This window comes from Budorcas taxicolor, chromosome 23 (genome assembly GCF_023091745.1).
Source record: "Budorcas taxicolor isolate Tak-1 chromosome 23, Takin1.1, whole genome shotgun sequence".
Lineage (NCBI taxonomy): Eukaryota > Metazoa > Chordata > Mammalia > Artiodactyla > Bovidae > Budorcas > Budorcas taxicolor.
Window position 1 is genome coordinate 48,646,903 of NC_068932.1, and position 20,369 is coordinate 48,667,271.

The window sequence follows — 20,369 nt, forward strand, 5'->3', positions numbered from 1 at the left end:
TCAGACACAGCTCGGTCTGGATGTCTTCTCCTGCCCTCGCCTTTCGTTCCCGTGGAAACCCTCCTCCTTACCTCGCAGGTCTTCCTGAAACCCAGTGAGTTTGGCCAGGCAAACCACAGCAACAGTTCACAAACAAAACAGCTCTGCTAGTTGCCCCAGGGGCCTTGATGTCCCCGCACGAGTTTCCAGGCATGGCTGGTGGGTACAGAGCCCCCATGGGCTTCCTCAAGGGGCGCCTCTGCTGTGCACAGACGTGAATAATCTTTATTCTGAACACCCACCTTGGCGCTCAAGGTGGTTCATGCGTGGGAGTGTGCCGCCAAGGGCTTCTCTCCCTAAAAATCTGTGTCCCCAGTGCCTAGCACAGATGGGACCCAGCAAGGGTGCTCAGGGCTGAGCCGATGAATGAAGACGTTCAGCAGAGGTAGTTGTGTGGGGTCACCTGCCCACTCTGGGCTAGTTTCAGCTGGAGACAGCCGGCGTTCCTGGGATGTCAGGTGGGGCACCGAAACAATGGGAATGCACAAGTCACCCACTGCCTCACCTCCTGTCTCTGTGATTTTATCTCTTGCTTCCGCACCCCAGTCAAAGCGTTACTAAAGAGTGGCTGGCCAGGACTGCCTTCAGGGCCCCGCCTGCAGCCGCCCCTCCTGCCTTGGTCTCCAGGTGGACAGCACATGGGTACCTCGGGGGCCCACTCACCATGGACAGCTGCTCCATCCCAAGGCAGTTAGCGTTCGAAGGATGCCCGTCTTTCTAGAAAGTCACCACGTGTTCGTCTTCCTAAGGGTCATGGTTTTATCTCCACATTATTTTCGCTCAGGTTGTTATTATTTTTTTATGGCGAGACTCAGTATAAGATTTTTCTAAATGCAATCCTTATAATGATCCAGGTTGATTTCATTAAGGCAAATCATAATGATAATAACAATAATAATAAACTACCATTTTCAACTTTCAAAATAACATCCCTACACGAGACCTTTGGGATCTAAGCCATTTCCCTACATTATTTCCTGACATTGTACATATGCTCTTCAGGGATAATCAAAAAATAGAAAATTATTTGAAAGGCTTTACAACCAGTGCAAATTAGAGATTTGCATGATACTGTAAGACGCATGTGCCTCCATCCATCCCATAATGGGACTGTAAGCACTTGCTACCTACAGTGGGCAGGGATTTTATAGTCTGTCACTTTGCGTTTTCTACGTAGGTGCTGTAGAAAAATTAAAATATTAATAAGCCACAAATGTGCTTGCAAAAGCATTTAGATTTGAATATTTTATCTCATTTTAACTTACCTCTGCTTCTAATTGCTGCATAATGGTTGTTAAATGCCAGACACGAGTGTACTTTCTGTGCTGTGCTGTGCTATGTTTCGGCAGTAGGCGGAAATTTTAGCATGATGTTTTATATTTCATCCTAAAATTTTTTTATTTGCAAGTGTATGAAGTCACATTGGCTATGTTTGACAATACATTTTTGGCATGTATTTTCACATAAATTATAGGGTGTTCCTGCCTCTCGGCTCTCACAACATAGTAAGGAGAAAGCCCCAGGCTGTGGAAATACGACTGAGGCCGCGTTAGCATGTGGGTTGGAAATAATAAGGATTATAAATGACTCGGTAGGTAGAGAAAACAAGGAGAGAAGACTTATTGGGGAGAAGTAAAACAGCTTGCTCTGTTTATGCGCAGCTGAAAGGAGGCTCCCTGAAAGATATATCACTAGTCACCTTCTTTTTATTTCTGAGGGGCTTTTATTAACCCCTTTTTATCAATCGAAATAAATTGATTGCCAGTGAATGCCATCTTTTCTGACTGTTTGAAATTATAAAACAAAAGCAAAGGCACACAAACTCACATACTGCATCTTTCGGTAAAGAAGAGACAAATCCCCCCATAGGGATTGCTAAACAGTGTTAAAGATGTTTATCACTGTCCTTAAAACAAAACACCTCATTTAGAGATGGGAGTAGGCCTCCGGATTCTTCTAAACTCAACTCCCCCAGCTGCGGCAGTGGACAGGAATTCCAGAACACAGTTATTTAATATTTAGGTCCCGTCGTAAAAGGACATGTTTCTGTAGGGTAAATACAGTTATGCCCAATAATAACTCGGTGCGGGGTAAGACCTGATTCAAGGGGAGCAAAAAGCAGGGTGGCCAGGAATCCCTGTGACGCGCATCTGGTCATTTCTAGCTGTGAAGCCGCGACAGAGGATGTGTGGAAGCTGGAAAACCAGCCTCTCATCCAGGGGGGCAGGAGCCGCCTCCGGGTCCTCACCCGTCGGAAGGGCCTGAGCGTCCGGGGCAGTGGGCATCAGACACAGCGCTGCAGGGGGAGGGGCTTCCGGGGGAGGGGCTGGGGGCGTGGCGTAGCAGGGGGCGTGGCGTAGCAGGCTGCGTCCGCCGACCTCCCCGAGGTCCTGGGAGCCTGCCTCTTGCTACCCAGCCTTGGGGCCGCTGCGGCCTGACCTCTGAGGGGCTCGGCGCCTGGCAGAGCCAGCGCTGGGGGCCGTGTTTGCTTCTTCCCTCAGGTTCACACCGCAAAGGGCTGCCTTCTGGGAGGCCCCGACTTCTCCTCTTATCTTAGGAAGGAGACCTTCCCCGCCGTGGGAAGGTCTTTTTTCAGACCAGGGACTGAAAAAAGAACATGTGTCATAGCTAGAAAGTCTGAAGGTCATGTGGGCATCGACATGTTTACATGAGATATTTATTCTAATTAAAAGAGTGAAGCTTATTTCATACAGAGGCGCGAAGAATAGATCCTAACTTAAAGCTGGAGCTAATAATGGAGTCGCTAAGGTTTTTGCTTTACTCTGAAGGAGGTTTAGCTGCTTTATCAAGAGAACGTGAAATCCTGACCCAGGTTTAGGTTTATCTTTTCAGACTTTTGTGTTTTATTTCAAAAGTTGAAATAAGACAAAATAAAGGTCTGCCAAGTCTTAGGGAAGGAACATGAGGGTACCAAGGGTCAGGAACAGCAGAATGGTGGCATTAGTACAGACATAGCAAGAGCATAGAGCTCGGATCCTCTGGATAAAGAAACAAACGGGCAAAGTGTGTTCTGAATATAAGTTACACTTATTTGCTGTTCAAGGTGATAAATGCTTGCAAGGGAGCACTTACCACCTATCAAAATGTGTGGGTTTGGGATGGTCACTAGTAATGGGGCTGGAACCGACCCATTTATTTTATGTACACACTACAGGGGACTTCCGTGGTGGCTCAGCTGGTAAAGAATCCACCCGCAATGTGGGAGATCTGGGTTGGCTCGCTAGGTCGGGAAGAGGAAAGGAGAAAGGAGAAAGGAATGGCTACCCACTCCAGTATTCTGGCCTGGAGAATCCCATGGACAGAGGAGCCTGGTAGGCTACAGTCCATGGGGTTGGAAAGAGATGGACATGACTGAGTGACTTTCACTTTCACAGGGCAATAGAGCCTAAGCATCATTTAAAAATCAGTGGTTTGCTTTTTCCTTTCTTGTTTTGTGCTAGAGGAAGAAATTTAAAGTCAGAAATTTTTGTTTCTTTTCTTTTTTCTTTTTTAACAGAAAAATCATCCTAGCCATTGTAATCTGAGGTGGGTGAGCCAGGCGAGAGACCATGGGACCTGGGAACGCTTTCAGAATCTGATGCAAATCCAGGTCTGTTCCCATCATCTGGGGTTATTGTACCATTCCTCCACCTTCCTGGAGTTGCCCCTGAGCTGCAGCAAGAGCAGCGGCCACCACGCTGTGGGGTGGGGGACTCCCGCAGCTGCTCAGTGGGAGACCACCAGCATCCCTGCCTGTCCCTGCTGGACTCCAGCGGGGCTGTGGCCGGCCAAGGCTCACACAGCCTGCCTGACAGCACTGGAGAGGTTCAAGAACACAGATTTCTGAGTCGTATTGATGTGTGGCAAAAACCATCACAGTATTGTTAAGTGATTATCCTCCATGTAAAATAAATGAACTTGAAAACAGATATCAGATGATTAAAAAAAGATACTTGGTGTTCCTTTGCCCTACACCTGGAGGAAATGCCACCGTTATCTTTTAGGTAACAGAGAGGCTGGGAAGAAGGCCTTTGCAGGTGTGGCAGACTTGTGAGGCATTTTGTCAAACCTAGGATTGTTGTGTTACTGGTTAAACCAGCTAGCTCTCCTGGCTGGGACGGCTCCGTCCTCGTGTGGGAGAATCACCGACTGGCAGTGGCTTGGCCACCAGCACTGCACAGTAGGGTGTATTCTTTAGGGGTGTGTGTTCTCAGCATACCCTGAATTCCGTGCACGGGTAGGAAGGGCCAGCTCTGCTCACGGCACTTGCTGGACACTCCAGACATCCGCTCTGTGAGGAGAGAGTTAAAGGCAGAAGCGGCCCTCGAGAGCGCCAAGGTCAGTGGGACAGAAGGCCTGTGAACTCCAGGGTGGAAGGGTCCCCTCTGAGACAGGACATCTCAGAGCCACATAGCCTCAAGGGGCTTGACTGCTTAAGACTTCTTAGCTCGCTTTAGAATTACCTCGGATTTTACAAGGGATCTTGTTTGTGACAGCAAAGCCGTTTGTATCCTTAAACAAGAATTACAAACAGCAACAGAAAATTAACTCCAAAATAACCTGGAGAATAAATACACAGACACATCCGCGCGCACACACACACACACCTGCACACACACACACCACCGTTTATATGTAAAACGTTTGACTCAAGACAACACACAGCTGCATACAAACGTACACAGTGACGCTGTACACTCATGATCAACAAAGTGTCATCACAGCTGTATCTGGGTGGTCACGCAGAAAACCGAACCGTCGGGTAGACAAAGGTGTGCGTAGCAGCGTGTATGCGAGTTTCTCCTCCTCTCTTACCGCACATCCCAGCCCCGGCCCCCGTACTAGCCTCTTTCATCTGTACGGGACAGACTCGGTACATTTTACAGCACCTCACATATGCTGCTGGTTGAACTGAGAAGGCAGGAGAAGGTATTAAAAATTGTCAGGTCAGGGGTGAAGCATGTTTTCGGAGGATCAACAGAGCCTCTACAGACAGAGCATCAAGATAGAGCATCAGTTTGGGTTAATCCTGAATTGTGGCGTCTCCAGGTTGAATAAAGAAACCACTCAACAAAGGATGCTCCTTCCCCAGGCTGAAGAAGCGGCTGGTGCCACCTACAGCCTGGAAACTGGCTCTACAACCGGCACCTGCTGCCCTAGCTGGTCCTCCGAGGAAGACAAATTAGAATTGATGCAGGGGATGGAAAATGGGCCGTCGGCTCTCAAGATGAATTTCCTCTGATAAATTGCTAACAGCTAGAAGTGTGTTTAAAAATGATTTTGGCTAAAGAGATTTTGAAGATTGTAGCAATTAGATCAAGATTTGTGAACTTCATTTCTTATAAATATGTTTCTTCTAGAGTGCACCTTATGAGATGTGGTCACATCTTTTTTTTTTTTGGCATACAGCAATCCCAAATCATTCAGCCCAGTCCTAGATTAGGTTAGTGGGCGCACATGTATCCACACTGTCCCACCTTCTTAGGGGAAACGGGATTACTATGAAACCATCAGAGAGCACACACTTCTGAAAAGAAATGAAATGTATTTTTATTGGCGGAGCCAAGATGAAGTATGTCTTGAAATCTGTTTTACAAATAAACTTGCCCATAAATTGTCCATTCACTGCTTCGAAATCTTTTTTCACATTTGAGGAGCTGTCAGAGGGTCCCTAATAAACATGAGTCTTATTTAGTTTACTGGACATGTAATTCTTCTTTTCTTTGAAAATAATTATTTTTCAAGCAAGTGCAGCAAAAATACAACCAATAAAAATCTTGCTATGGCAGCATAAACAACCTTTATAGCCAGCATATACATAGAGTTCTTCCAATAAAAGCAGTTCCTGGTAAGGAAGGGGACAGAAAATTGGCCAGACTTTGCTAGGATCGCGTGTAGGGCTCCCAAGGGTTGACAGAGGAAACCTCACACCCATTTCCACCTCCGTATCCCAGACTAGTTCTTGGCTATTAGGAAGACAGTTGGAGCATCTCAGTTGCCGAGGAGGCCCTTGCGCCACAGAGAACAAGGGGTGGTCACTTGGTGGGACCCCCGTGTGTCCAGTTTATCTCAACATCATTTGTGAGGCAACCTTCCCAAGGCCCATTCTCAGAGCCCTCAAAGCTGATGGATAGCGGGGTGAAAGTCCTTGGGGGCTCCTGAGGGGCAGAACACAGACCATCCACCTCTTAGTTACCTCATTCTCATTCCAGGCCCCTGAGCAGGATTGTGCCCTGGTGGCTGGCAGGGCTGGGGAGTTCCAATGGGGGTGACCTTTTGGGGCTCTTGGGGAGGATTGTTTGCTCAGCCCTCCCAGGCCTGTGGCCAGCCATGGTCTGTGGTCATAACACCACCCCCCTCCCCCACCTCGGGGCCACCCCAGGAGACAGCCCCAGTCCAGGAGGACGCCTTCCCGGGAGCAGAGGTGTGGGTGCTCATTTATGCCTTTTACAGTAGCTTGAGAAGATGTTATCGCAGCTTGAGAACAGGAATTAAAGCATGTATCCTTCAGGTGCAAATCTACTGAACTTACAGGTTCTCTGCTTCTCTGCAGGGGGGCTCCATCAATCTTGTAACAGTGAAATTCCTGAGGAAATTAGTTTCCTCCAGTTGGGTTATTCTCAACTGGTCTTTGGGGGAGGAGTAATTAGGATTTAAGACTCCCTCTTAAAGCAAAGGAAGTATTGACCATTTTACCTGAGTAACAACACTTTTCAGTGCCATGCTTTGCTCATTAAAAACCTGTGTGTCTTTCAGCTCCTCGACACAGGGTCTGCAAAGATTTAGCCAGGTGGGAAGCCGATTCCAAGTCCTCATCTATCGTGACCGGGTAGGTGTTTTTCTCCGCCTGGGTCATTTGTGCCCACCTAGCACTCAGCACTCGCCCTGCTGGGGAGTAACTCTTGGGCCCAAGAGGGAATAATGTGCTCTCAAAAATGGGATGGCTAAAATACGTCCTCACCTACTCAGAAGCGCTGAAATGTTAGCTGTCACCAAACATGATTACACCTCAAGCACACTCACACGTCTCTTTTTGAACTGGGGTCAATTCACAGACGCAGGGTGCAGCACCTTGGCTGCAATAAATGCTGCACTTTTCTCTCCGCGCCGCCCCCCCGGAAACCTGGGGCCGGTAGATAGGCCTTACCGGGCCAGGCAAGTGGACCCAAGTTTGGCTAGGTATCACAGGCAGTGACGTTTTTGCATCATGGACTGGAAAGAGCAGGGGCTTTGGAAAGCTGAAAAGCACCCTGTGGCTGTGTATAACCTTGTCTGCCTGTAACTCAGATGTGACAAGCCCTGGTACATGGCTGGGGCTCAGGGCTTCGTGGAGTGGTTTTTATTGCCGAGCTCAGAGACTCACCTGCTGAACATTAGACCTGTTGATGCAACAGTGGTAACTGCGAAAAGGGCAGATATCCAAGGAGAGGACATCCCTGGTAGTCAGAGGCTAAGATTCTGTGCTCCGAATGCTGGGGGCCTGGGTTTGATCCCTGGTCAGGGAACTAGATCCCACATGCTGCAGCTAAAAATTTGTATGCCACAATGAAGAGCGAAGATCCACTGCGCCACCACCGCTAAGACCTGGCACAGTCAAATCAACAAATATTAAAACTCCTCTGTTCTCACTCTCTGGGAGCAAGCTTTCCTAACTCTTCGGGGCACATCCTTCTGAAGACTTTTTCTTTGTGACATTCACCTATACAGTAATATGTTGTGTTTATACAACTCTGTTTAAAGTTGGTCATCAGAGCAAACACCTTGTGGTGCAACATGCTGTTTTCTCCCCTCTTGTTGCATTTTTCATTATAACGTCTAGATTTTATTTACTTTTTAATAAAAATAATCTTTTTATTTAAAAATAATTGTAGGGTCACATGCAGTTACAACCCACTCTGGTATTCTTGCCTGGAGAATCCCATGGACAGAGGAGTCTGACAGACTACAGTCCGTAGGGTTGCAAAGAGTTGGACATGACTGAAGCGACTCAGCAGGCACACAGTTATAAGAAATAACACAAAGAGATTCTGTGTATGGTTTTTCCCAAGGACAGCATCTTGAAACACTGTAGTACAATATCATAACTAGGATGTGGATATTCATACAATCTGTCCATCTTCCTCCATTTCCTCAGGTGTACTTTTTGTGTGTTTTTTTGTTCTGTGCTATTTTGATCACATTCAGGTAATTTACCATCTTCAGTTGCATCTTCTCAGGCAGAGGCACAAGTGTAACTAAAGGCCCCTTTCAGTCACTGGCACAATGCTGCCCAAGAGGAAACACAAAGTGAGCCCAAAATGAGTCACCTGCACACTTTAAAAATCTCTAGCAACCATGTTTAAAGGGTGAAAGTGAAAAGTGAAAGTTGGTCACATAGTCATGTCCGACTCTTTGCGATTGTATGGACTGTAGCCTACCAGGTCCTCTGTCCATGGAATTCCCCAGAGTATTGGAGTGGGTTGCCATGGGGACCTTCCCAATCCAGGGATCGAACCTGGGTCTCCTGCATTGCAGGCAGATTCTTTACCAACTGAGCTACTAGGGAAACCCCATTTAAAGGGTAGAAAGAAGTAAATCTAATTTTAATAATATATTTCACACAACCCAGTATATTTCGACATGCAATCACTGTAAAGATTATTCACTGGATACCCTGCATGAACTTCTTTTGATAATGAGTCTCTGAAACTCCGTAAGTCCACTTCGCCCCCCCCTCCCCCCCGGCCCCAAGTAGAGAACATGGTTCACAGCACCTACGACGTGCCGGGCTCTCACTCAGGCTCTGGGATGGAGACACAGCTCCTGCCCTTGATGCGAGACCACAGACGCTTCTAACACGGTGAGGTGTGCCCGCAGTCCAAGGCGCACAGGAGCCCTGAACACCTGAGGGCGGCTCCGCGGGGCCTGTCCTCCAACCCGGTACAGAGCCAGAAGAGCCCAGGAGCCCTACGTGTCTGGCTGGAAGCAATGGCGGTAGTGAACCTGGGATCCAGGAGGAGGGCCGCTTTGGAGACAAGGCCGGGGCTGGTCTGGGGGGAGCCTTAAAGAGACCACCCCCGCCCCAGCCCCGGCCCTCCCCCAGCCATGGGCACCGGAGGCAGGGGAGGGCGCTCTGCGGGAGGTTTCCCTGGCAATGGAGGCTGCCGGGACCATGGACAAGGTCACGCAGGCTGGAGAGGAGTGCGAAGCAGTGGTGGAAAGGTGGGAGGGGACACTGCCTGGAGCGTCAGCATCAGGAGGTGCCGAGGGGAGCCGGGGGAGGCCTGAGGTTAGAGGGGCGCGGGGCGTGGAGCCGGGCCTGATCTCACAGTGGGTGATGGTGGGCCGTGTGCTGACGCGGCTTCGGGTTCTTCAGGGCCGAATTCGAAACTCCTTGTCAGCGTTGAGGTTCGGGGAGGGCGCAACCTCCCTTCCCCTGATCTCCCATTCTTCCATCCCTACCTTTTGGACTAAAATTTCAGCTTGTTAAATACACGCTTCCCTGGTGGCTCAGATGGTAGAGAGTCTGCCTGCAGTGTGGGAGACCCAGGTAGGGAAGATACCCTGGAGAAGGAAATGGCAACCCACTCCAGTATTCTTGCCATGGAGAATCCCATGGACAGAGGAACCTGGCGGGCTGCAGTCCATTGGATCGCAGAGTCGGACACGACTGGGCGCCTTCACTCACTCAAATACACACTCACGTCTCACACACACACACACAAACACACGCGTACACCCTTCTCCCAGCTGCCTTAGGAGCTTCTAGGATCGCAGGAAGCCCTGACTTCAGGAGCTCCGGAGGTCAGGATTCCTGAGCGTCCAGAGCCCCGGCGGCCAGGGTCCTAATTGGCCGGCCGGACGCAGCAGCCCCGGGATGGTCAACCAGCTCTGGGCGGGCACGCGGCCCTGGGGGGCGGGGCGGGTAGGGGGCGGTGCCGCCGGGACGGCCGGGGGCGGGGCTTCCTGCGCCGCGGCCCGCGCCCCGCCCCCATCGGCCGCCCGCGCTCGATTGCTCTTGTCTGGCGGCGGCAGCATGGCGGCGGGGGCGGCTGAGGCAGCGGCCGCGGTGGTGGAGGTCGGCTCAGCTGGGCAGTTTGAGGAACTGCTGCGCCTCGGAGCCAAGTGAGCGAGGCGGCGGGCGGCAGGGGCGAGGGTCGCGGCGGGGGCCGGCCTCACGGGCGCACTGCCCGGCTCCCTCACGCGCGGCCCAGCCTGGGCGGCCCGGACCCCGAGCCCGGGCCCCCGCCCCGCTGCGGGAGCGGGTCCGCCGCAGACCCAGGGCTCGAGGCTGCGCGGGGGCGCGGGGACGCAGCGCCGGGCCGAGGGTGGGCGCGGGGACCGCGGCCCCTCGCCGCGCCGGCCCGGGCGCACGCCGCGGGGAGGCCGGCAGTTGGCGTCGGAGGGCGCTCGTGGTCGGGCCGCGCGCGCCGGCCCGGGCGCTGGACCGGGCTCTCCCGCGTCCTGGGCGCGCTCCGCCGCCCTCGGTTCTGCTTTGGCCCGCCTGCCTGTCGCCCTGGGGGCAGGCGTCGGGAGGAGACCCGCGGCGCGCGGTGGGCCCGTTTGGCGGGTACCCAGAAACGCCGCCCCCCGCCCCCCAACTTGCGGGGCAGCGCCGGCGGGCGCGCGGGGCCTCCGGGCGGTCTCTCCGCCTCGGCCAAGTCGAGCCCTCGCCCGGGCACCCGCCCCGCGCTCAGCGCCCTGCCAGCCCTGGGCCTCCCCTGCGCTCGCGCCCTGCCCAGGCCTCGGTGTCCTCTGCGGTGAGAGGGGCCAGGGCCGTGGGCGGCGCGTGGCCGGCGGGCGGGAGCGCTCTCGGAGGCTCCCGGGGGCAGAGAGCCTGCGCGGAGCTCAGGGCGGTGGGGCGTGTGGACCTGAATGCGGCCCCGAGTTTGAGTTGGAGGCAGCTGGGGAGCTCCCTGGGAGCGTGGCAGGGGGCTGGGGGGGGGGGAGTGGGGGTGCGGGTGAGAGGGGAGAGCCCCTGTCTTCCTCGCCGCGGTGCCGAGAAGTGTTCATCAGAACAGCTTCACTTGGAAAATTGGTGAAAGAGGTGGTCCCGGGGAGGCGGGTGCGTGGGGAATGACGTTGACTCATTGATGAAAAGGGATGCGGCCCGGAGGCGGCCTTTGGAAGGAGCCGGGCTTGTGTGGATCTGTCCTTAATAAACGCTCAGTGTACCCATCTTAAGTAAACAGCGCCTGACGTCATGAGGACAGAAACCCGAAGCAGACAGAACCGTGGTCACCCTCTCCCGAGGAGGATGAAGACTACTTTGCTGTTGGTGTGTTTGGCGTTTTTGATTCTATGTTTCATTTTTTTAAAACGTAAATGTCCTTAAGACGTCACAGTCGGTTAAAATTTCAGTGTTAATACCGTTTGAATGCGTTCTTGCCACTGGCCTGTAGGTGAAATGACCCAGGTACAGAGCAGTGGCAAGAACGCATCCAAAAGGTATTAACACTGAAATGATTCCTTTAGATGGGCACGTGGGAAATGGTGCTTGGCATCTGGGGAAGGAACAGATCTCTGCTCCTTTTGGTGGAAATGGCAGCATTTCAGAATATGAAGTAGTACTTGTTAATGCCATTTAACGTCTGTTTGACAGATCATCGCTTCTCAATCTTAAAATTTCATGTGAATTGAAAATGTTTTTTGCCTAAGTCATCACATGTTTATATGTTACTGAAACCTGTTAGTCTATACAGTGGGAATATTAATACCCATTTGCAGAGTAATTAACGTTTTGCCCATTTGTAAAATGTTTAACTAATGTAGTCTAATACTACATGATCTTAATACATGGTAGTTAGTGTTATCTGCACAGGAATAACTTCAGGAGCAGAACATCTGAAGGAACAGAGAGACAGCAATTTACTGACCACTAATTCTTTTACTGACAAAGAACCGAGGTTCATCATATTGTTTAAAAGCACAGGAGTAGGATTTGAGAAGGCAATGGCACGCCACTCCAGTACTCTTGCCTGAAAACTCCCATGAAGGGAGGAGCCTGGTGGGCTGCGGTCCATGGGGTCGCTAAGAGTCCACAGGACTGAGTGACTTCCCTTTCACTTTTCACCTTCATGCATTGGAGAAGGAAATGGCAACCCACTCCAGTGTTCTTGCCTGGAGAATACCAGGGACGGGGGATTCTGCCGTCGATGGAGCCGTGCCGCACAGAGTCGGACACGGCTGAAGCGACTTAGCAGCAGCAGTTAGGATTTGAACCTCATCTTCTGTGAAGGTTTTTCCTTAAACAGTGCACCCTGTGCCTTGAGCTGTCCGTGACGATGGAGAGAGCAGTGGGCCATCTGGAGCGGGTGGCAGCGTCTGTGTATGTTTCAGGCTTATATCCTCGTGATCTTGGGCGTTGTTCACTTAATTGGAAAGTAGAAGCTAAGCATCTAAAAATGAGAAAAACGTGGATAATTTAAAAGAACATTAATGTCATTCTTTAACGTTTTTAAGGGGCTTACATATTTTTGTTTGGTCTTCCCAACCTCTCAGGGTATTATTGCTGTTTCACAGATGTGGAAGTTAAATTACTTTTCAAAGCCACATTAGTAATGATGGAATTTAAGCTGTATATGTGTACTTTTTCTTTTTCCTTACGTTGACACTTACTGTTAAAAAGTTTTGTAACCTATTTTAATTTTTAAAAAATGTACTCTTTGTGTTTTCCCATGTTATTAAATGTTCTTTGAGATACGATTTTTAATGACTTTATAATATTTTATGACTGCTAAGAAAACGATGTTGCTGAATAATAGATTTTTACAGTTATTTGCTGTGTAAAACACTGGGGAAGTAGTCATATACACACATCTTTGTCTCTTTAATGATTGCTGTAGGATGGATCCTTGAAAGTGGTGCAAGAAATTTCTGAAAGTTTCCAACTGAACTTTTACCAGTGGGATATAAAAGTGTTGTCTCACTCTATCCTTTTAATCATTGAATATTTTGATTTTAAAAATCATTTTTCAGTTTGGTAAGAAGTGGTAAAGTAGCCCAGCTGCACGGGCGAGGAGAAGAGGAAGCAGTACTTGGTGAAGTTTCAGTACTTCCTCCACGGTCTCTGCCCATGGGCCAAAGCTCCCGAGTTCCAGATACAGCGGGGCCTGTGGAGTGGGGGCCTGACCGTGTGTTCCTCTCCTGCCTTCAGTGGCTCTTCCTTTGGAGCCTCCTGCTCTCTGTGTCCCAGGCAGTGTCCCTTCTTCCTCGGTCCTGTCTGTGGCCCTTGTCCTCCATTGTCCTTTGTTTCAGCACAAGACCTTGCTTCCTGCCTGGGAAAATAGGACTTCAGTAGCCTCATCAGACTGCTGCTTCTACTTGCCCCTCCCCCAACCCAACAGATTTGCTTGTAGCTTTTCCCACTCTAGGGGCTTCCTGGTGGCTCAGACGGTAAAGAATCTGCCTGCAATGCAGGAGACCCAGGTTCGGTTCCTGGGTCAGGAATATCCCCTGGAGAAGGAAATGGCAACCCACTCCAGTATTCTTGCCTGGAGAATCACGCGGACAGAGGAGCCTGACAGGCTACAGTCCATGGGGTTGCAAAGAATTGGGCGCGACTGAGCAACTAACACTTTCTTTCACTTTACCCATTCTTGATTCCTTTGCTCCTGACCCAGAGGAGACTGTCTTCTTCTCAAGTTGAATTCTTCTCTGCTCTAGATTCCCCTGTCCTGCCACCTCTGAGACCTCGAATCTCATGTCCTCAGCCTCTCCCTCTCATTTGCACTGTCCCCTCACAGAATAAACTATGAAGATGTTCTTGCACTGAAAAAAGCCCGTCCCTTGATCTGTCTGGATCCTTGCTCTCTCTCTGTTAACAGCCCAGTCTCTTACCTAGTAGGTTCCAGGCAGCTTATTTCCTCATCCTCAGCTCGGTGGTCCACACACCACTTCTCTCACCTGCTGGAATGACTGCCGCTGCTGGTCACTCTTCCTGCTCCGTGTGATGGCTGTCCCCCTCCCTTCCTGGCCCCTGAACCTTCTCTGGTCCGCTGCCAGGACTCCTTTCCCTCCGTCTCTCTTGACTTGGTGTTGACGAGCCCCAGAGGCTCTGCCCTCAGCCCCTTCTTTATCCTCCGGCGTGGATGAGGGTGGTGCGCACCACCTCTTGATTCAGAGATCTGCAGGTCATGTGTGGACTTCTCTCCTGAGCCCCCCTGTCACTAACAGCCCACTGTTTTGGCACCCCACTCCAGTGCTCTCGCCTGGAAAACCGCAGGGACGGAGGAGCCTGGAGGGCTGCAGTCTGTGGGGTCACAAAGATTCGGACGCGACTGAGCGACTTCCCTTTCACTTTTCACTTTCCTGCATTGGAGAAGGAAATGGCAACCCACTCCAGTGTTCTTGCCTGGAGAATCCCAGGGGCAGGGGAGCCTGGTGGGCTGTCGTCTATGGGGTCGCACAGAGTCGGACACGACTGACGCAACTTAGCAGCAGCAGCGGCAGCAACAGCCCACTAGACTTCCTTTCCTCTCAGGTTGCCAGCTCTGGGCTGTGATTCGTGGCAGTGCCACCGCTACCTAAGTCACTAAGCCAGAAACTTGGAGGTACTAAGCCCCTTCTCTTCTCAGCTGTATTATTTTAATGGTTTAACAGTTGATTACTTCTTTCCTTGCCCAAGTTTAATTGTCTTTGTTTTTTTCTCCTTGTAACGTATTTTTCAATGGGTTTTCCTGAGCTTTCAGATTTTTTTGTAGTTGAAAGTGAAAGTTGCTCAGTCGTGTCCTAAGTCGTGTCCTACTCTTTGTGACCCCGTGAACTGTATAGTCCATGGAATTCTCCAGGCCAGAATACTGGAGTGGGTAGCCTATCCCTTCTCCAGGGGATCTTCCCGGCCCAGGAATCAAACTGGGGTCTCCTGCATTGTAGGCAGATTCTTTACCAGCTGATCTATGAGGGAAGCCTTTTTGCAGTTGAGAGAGATTGTATTTGAATTTGGGCTTCCCAGGTGGCGCTGGTGCTAAAGAACCTGCCTGGCAATGCGGGAGCCACGAGAGACTCAGGTTCTCTCCCTGGGTCGGCAAGGTCACGGCACCCACTCCAGCATTCCTGCCTGGAGAATCCCATGGACAGAGGAGCTTGGCGGGCTACAGTCCATGGGGTCAGAGTTGCACACGACTGAAGCAACTGGTCAAATTTAGAGTTCTGTAAAAGTGAAGGGTTTTTCAGTTGAGTATGAGGTTAGCCTTAAAGGTATCTTTGCCAAGGTAATTTTATATGAAAATAGTTAATAGATGTATACTGAGATTTCTAAGGATTTCATCAACAGTTTATTAGTCCACTATTCTGTCTGTTCATACTGTCAATTTTTAGAAAATACTTTGTAGCATAATATAAGAAAGTTTGTGTAAAAAGCAGTTCTATGTTTTTCCTTGTTTTCTGCTTATATACTTCATTTGCCCCATTTTATTCCTATTCCTATGATCATTTCATCACAATACCATGTTTAAAAAGACTAGCATTAATAGTAGTAACGCATATACAGTCATTTTTCACAAACTTTGTGCCCTGACTGCAGAAATCTAGTTTCCACAGGGTCTCAAAATAGGGTTAATTTACATGGCTAGTAGTTGAGGTGGGTGAATATTCAGAACCACTTTATGTGAGCTAAGTATTAATTCAAAAAATGACATTAACTTGAAAATTCATCCAAAAGAAGTCCTTGAAATCATATTTCAGCCTGTGTTTAATACAAGATTCTAGCAGTACAAAAACAATTCAGGCGGTCCTTGGAAGGTTTCTTTGGTAATAGAATTTATCGTGATTTGCTTATTTCTAAAGCTGCTGTATTTTGAAAGTCTGCATTTTACGGATTTGCAGGTCCCTTCTTGTGGTCCATTTCTGGGCACCATGGGCTCCTCAGTGCGTGCAGATGAACGGCGTGATGGCCGAGCTCGCCAAAGAGCACCCACAAGCTTCATTTGTGAAGGTACTGTGCTTTCAGTGTCACGTCTCAGGAGTCTAATTCTGGTTTATGGGATAGACTACATTTTATTGACATAGAAAGGAGTGGTGGTGTGGGATTCCTCATATTCAGAGGTGGTGTTGGGATCTGTTATTTTCACAGTAGATTATTCTTAAAAAATCTTAAAATGGTTTTATATTTTTCAAGCGGGGAGTGGTGTAAAACTCATTACACTTTCCTGAATACACGCTTGGGTGGGAGGATAGGATGGGCAGTCAGGAGAGGGTTTACGTGGGCACTCGCAGGCAAGATCATTCATTGTGGGTAATTGTGGTTTTGTGCAGTAGAGATATTAACAAGACTTGCTTCATTGAAAAGCTAAGTGGGACATGGAGAGTGATTCAAGAAAGGTGTGTGAGGGCTGCAGGGAGCAGGGGAGTAGGGAGAGCTTGCTGCCAGGGGTCCAGTCAGCGCCGGCCTGCAGGGAAACCAGAGTCTCTGTGTCGCGTTGTGGAAGCAGAGGGAGAAGGAAGCAGCCTCCCCCTGGCTGCCTGTTTCGCTCACTTTGCGTGTGGCCTTCTTCGTCCTTGCTCTGCTCCAGCCTCCTCATTCCTGGTGTCCCTCCTGGGTAGGCAGGTCTAGGACAGTGAGAGTTACGAACGAGCTCGCTTGGTGTTAGTACATTTAATGTATCAGTCAGGACTTAATTGAGACAACATGGCCAACATGTGAGTTGAGTGTTTTAGAAATGAACTTTTGGGAAGGGAGGCATACCCTGTATTCAGAAGCTGAATCTTTAGGGTTTAAAAAAGCAGACAAAACCCCAAAGCCTGATTTTTTAAAAAGAATAGCTAGAGGATGTGTTGGCAAGTATATGGAGTCAAAAGTGATGTCAACTGTATTTGTGTGTGTGCCATTTTTTATATAAACCGAAGACCCAGAATTCTGACACATTAATTTATTTGTATAGCGGCTGATACACTTTTCAGACAGTTTCTGTTTAAGTATGTGTCCTTTGAACAGGTATTGATTGCGTTTAGATGGTTCAGAATCAAAACAGTGCAGGAAGAAGTCCACTGAGAAGGCCCAGCCTACTCCTCACCAGCCCGCCGTCCCGTCCCACAAGTAGCTCTTGCATTAATCTTGTATGAATCCTTGCAGTGTTTCCTTATGCAGATAGAGCATGTATGAATAGTTAGCTTTTTAAAATTTAAGGACTTGTTTAAAATTCCAATGAAATGTGTAATGTAACCTTAGAATACAACCTTAAAATGTCCACTATAAATAATAGAAGTGGACATTAAAACTGCATGTTTGGTCAGTGATAAAAGATAACGATTACAAGTGAAATAAATGATTAAACATTTCAGTCTTGAGATTAATTGAGACAGCGGTAATTGCTGTGAGACTGCTTTTATGCGTATCCTGTTGCTGGTTTAGGTAACACATTGTTCTTAGCTGCCATTTGAATGATTCATTTAAAGTGACTATAGAATTACTTCTCACATCAGTACCGGACTTGGCAGTGAGATTTTAAGTTGTTCAAGTGCTTAAGTGTCTCGGCAAGCCAAGGGTTGGGAGCCCATATCTGTTGGGGATACCTGACCCCGACTGTACCTGCTGTTCAGAGAGGGTGACAGGTTTACATGGGTAGTTTGCTCAGGTGTTGTTACTTTCTGGGGAGTCAGCCTGTGGCATAGTTTTCTTTTCTTAGACATCTTCAGAGGCGAAGGTCATTTGCATGGAGTTCGGAAGGTAGGTGATTAAAGGCCACAGTGCTGAGCCGTGGTCAGCCCGGGAGAGGTGAGGGACTGGAGAGCGGCGATGGCGTTTTCCAGAGGAGGGGCGTGTGGTCCAGCTGAAGGCAGCTTGCTCAGTGAGAGCTCTGTGACTCTTCCAGTCCAGAGAACCGCCGTCCTGTCACTCTGTTTCTTACAGTTTGATTTCTTGGTCTTTTTCTTTTTTTAACGACTGCTGTTGTTTGGCATTTTTGACTTGAAGTATAGAGATTAGTTCATTCTATGACTTAGATTTACAGAATCATTGCATAGGACGATCTTAAACACTGTGTTTTTAATACTCTGATTCTAAAGTTTGGTGATCATCAATTCCTTATTTTGTAGAAGATGGTAAAATAACATCTGAGAAAACCTAGCATACATTTTTTTTGTTTTTTAATCCCAGTAGTTTGTGCCCATTGGAATAGGTTGCTGAAAGGCAAGATTTCAGTCACTGCGTTGAACCCCCTCACTTCCTGGATGCCTGCCGTTGTGGTGGCCTGCATTGGCTGCCTGGTCCAGTCAGGACCTGGGGCGGGGCTCTTCCCTGACCTTCTCACACCTCCGAGGGCTTGGAGGACACACACTAGTTATGTCTGTTGCTTGAGGTCTCACAGAAACCTTACATTTATTCAGAATAAGACTAAATAGCTAATTAAGATGTCAGGTGTCTTTGCATTTCAAATTATGTGAAGTCAGTTTGTTAGCACTTTAACTACAATGGGAATACACATTTATCATTAAATCAAAATTGTTTGGTCAGTAGACTATTTCAAGATACAGTGTCTGGTGGTGGTGTGGGAAAGAGGAAGAATAGTTTTGGGTGGTGAAATTGGGGCCACTGGTCAAATTCATGGTCCAAATCAAAGCCATTAAAAAAAAAATTAGGAGTGGCAATTTATTTTTGAATTCTTATATTTGGTGGTATTATGCTTTTGCTTTTTAAGTAAGACTGCGTGTATTTAAAGTGTACAGCGCGATGATTTAAAGCAGATCCCTTCTGTGCGATGTCTTCTGTGTGCCTCCGTGACTCTTGTCCCTCTCCTCTTTTTCTGAGCTCAGTCTGCCCCGTTGGCTGGACTGTCAGGGGGTCTCCCGTATTTTCGTTGGCTCTGTCGCTGTGCCGCTGCTGCGCCACCTTCTTGACTCCGTGGTGAGACACTGGAGGGCGCGGCCTTTACCATGCTTGCTTGGTTTGTTTAAGTTGCTTTTCTTTGTGCAGGTGGCTCCCACCTCACGTGCCAGCCCTTTCTCCTCTTTATTCCCTCCCCCTAATTCTAGCTTAGTCCTACCAGGCTCTGATACTCAATGTACCATATACTGCACTTTGGTACAGAAATTTATCCTTGAAGTCAGACTTAGCAACCACCTGGTTGGTGGGATTTTATATTATTGTATTTCATTTACTATTAATCTTGTTTGTATGGCAGCTGTTCTTGCATTTTATGTGCATTATATCTTCAGATATGAAGTCAAGGGTACAGAAGGAATTACCTACTTAAATTTTTTTTTGATTTCTTAAAAAGGAATCTTTATAGTTTGGTATATTCTTAAATGTGCAACCCTCTTAAAGAACAGCTTACACTGTAATTTCTAAAGGTCTGTACAGTTAGTATAGATAATTTCTGTAGCTTACACTGTTTAAATTCTAAATAATCTGTACGATCAGTGTGTGTAAGCAGAAAATGTAGGGCAGTCTCCAGAAGGGTGCCAACTAGCTGTCTAACTAGGAATTGGCTAACTGGCTGTATAACTAGGTATGGGCATCAGCTAACTGGCTGTATAACTAGGTATGGGCATCGGCTAACTGGCTGTATCAGGTATCAGCTGAACTTGTTTTTTGTGTGTGTCAGAATATTGATCAGTTTATTTGGTGTCTTATAGAGCATACATAGGATTCCATTTTTTAGGAACTATAGAAATGTCTCTCAGATGATTCTAGTAGGATGGTTAAATCTTAAAACAACCTAGTTTTAATCTCTGCTGTCTTGGTAAAACAAAACAAAACAAAACATAATTAACATAGTTTATTAGCTGTTACTGGGTAAAGTTTGGCAAAGTGTTATAAAAAGTTATTAGAAATGTTCGTTTAAGTACTGTTTTGAAATTTTTATTTGACTTTCTGGCAAACAAAGAATTTGACTTTGAAAAATTCACCTTTTGTAGCACGTCACAGAGTGGAAAGAAGTCCTGTATGAGGCATAACAGTGTCCCAGAGTGTCATGGAAGTCTAGTTGCTTTACGTTGAAAGGTCGCGTTTCCTCACTCTTGCCTTTACCTTGGAGCCTCAGTGCCGCCACTGGCAAGCAGTCACTTGTGTTTCTGGCTTGGGAATAGTGACTACTGTTTGTTCAGAATTCTGTTTCTTGGACACTTAATTATACGCCACACCGGATGCTAGTTACTGGGAATGCAGAACAGTAAGGGTGTAGACAATAAATGGGTAACACAGTACCAAGGTAATTTCAGGTGGTGTGACGTTCAACAAAAGAAATAAATAGGCAGGCTGTGAAGAGGAGGCGGTCTTGGGTAGGCAGGTGCTTTCATGTAGGTTGTTCTGAAAGGGTGTATCTAACAAGTGAGAGTTAAAAAACGCAAATGTGACAGTCACTGGACGAGCTGGCAGAGAGCCTTTAGGTAGAGGCTTAGCAGAGGCAGACCTC

At 48.4% G+C, this 20,369-nt stretch overlaps 1 protein-coding gene across 2 annotated transcripts in view; it reads left to right on the forward strand.

The window, feature by feature from the left end:
- The first annotated feature begins 10,031 nt into the window (after positions 1-10,031).
- Positions 10,032-20,369, forward strand: part of GLRX3 (glutaredoxin 3) — a 31,908-nt gene continuing 21,570 nt past the window's right edge. For both annotated transcript variants that reach the window (XM_052660855.1, XM_052660856.1), the window contains exons 1-2: positions 10,032-10,143; positions 15,844-15,952. In XM_052660855.1, coding sequence (XP_052516815.1) covers positions 10,055-10,143; positions 15,844-15,952 — 198 coding nt within the window. In that variant the 5' untranslated portion in view covers positions 10,032-10,054. The remainder of the gene's footprint in view (positions 10,144-15,843; positions 15,953-20,369) is intronic.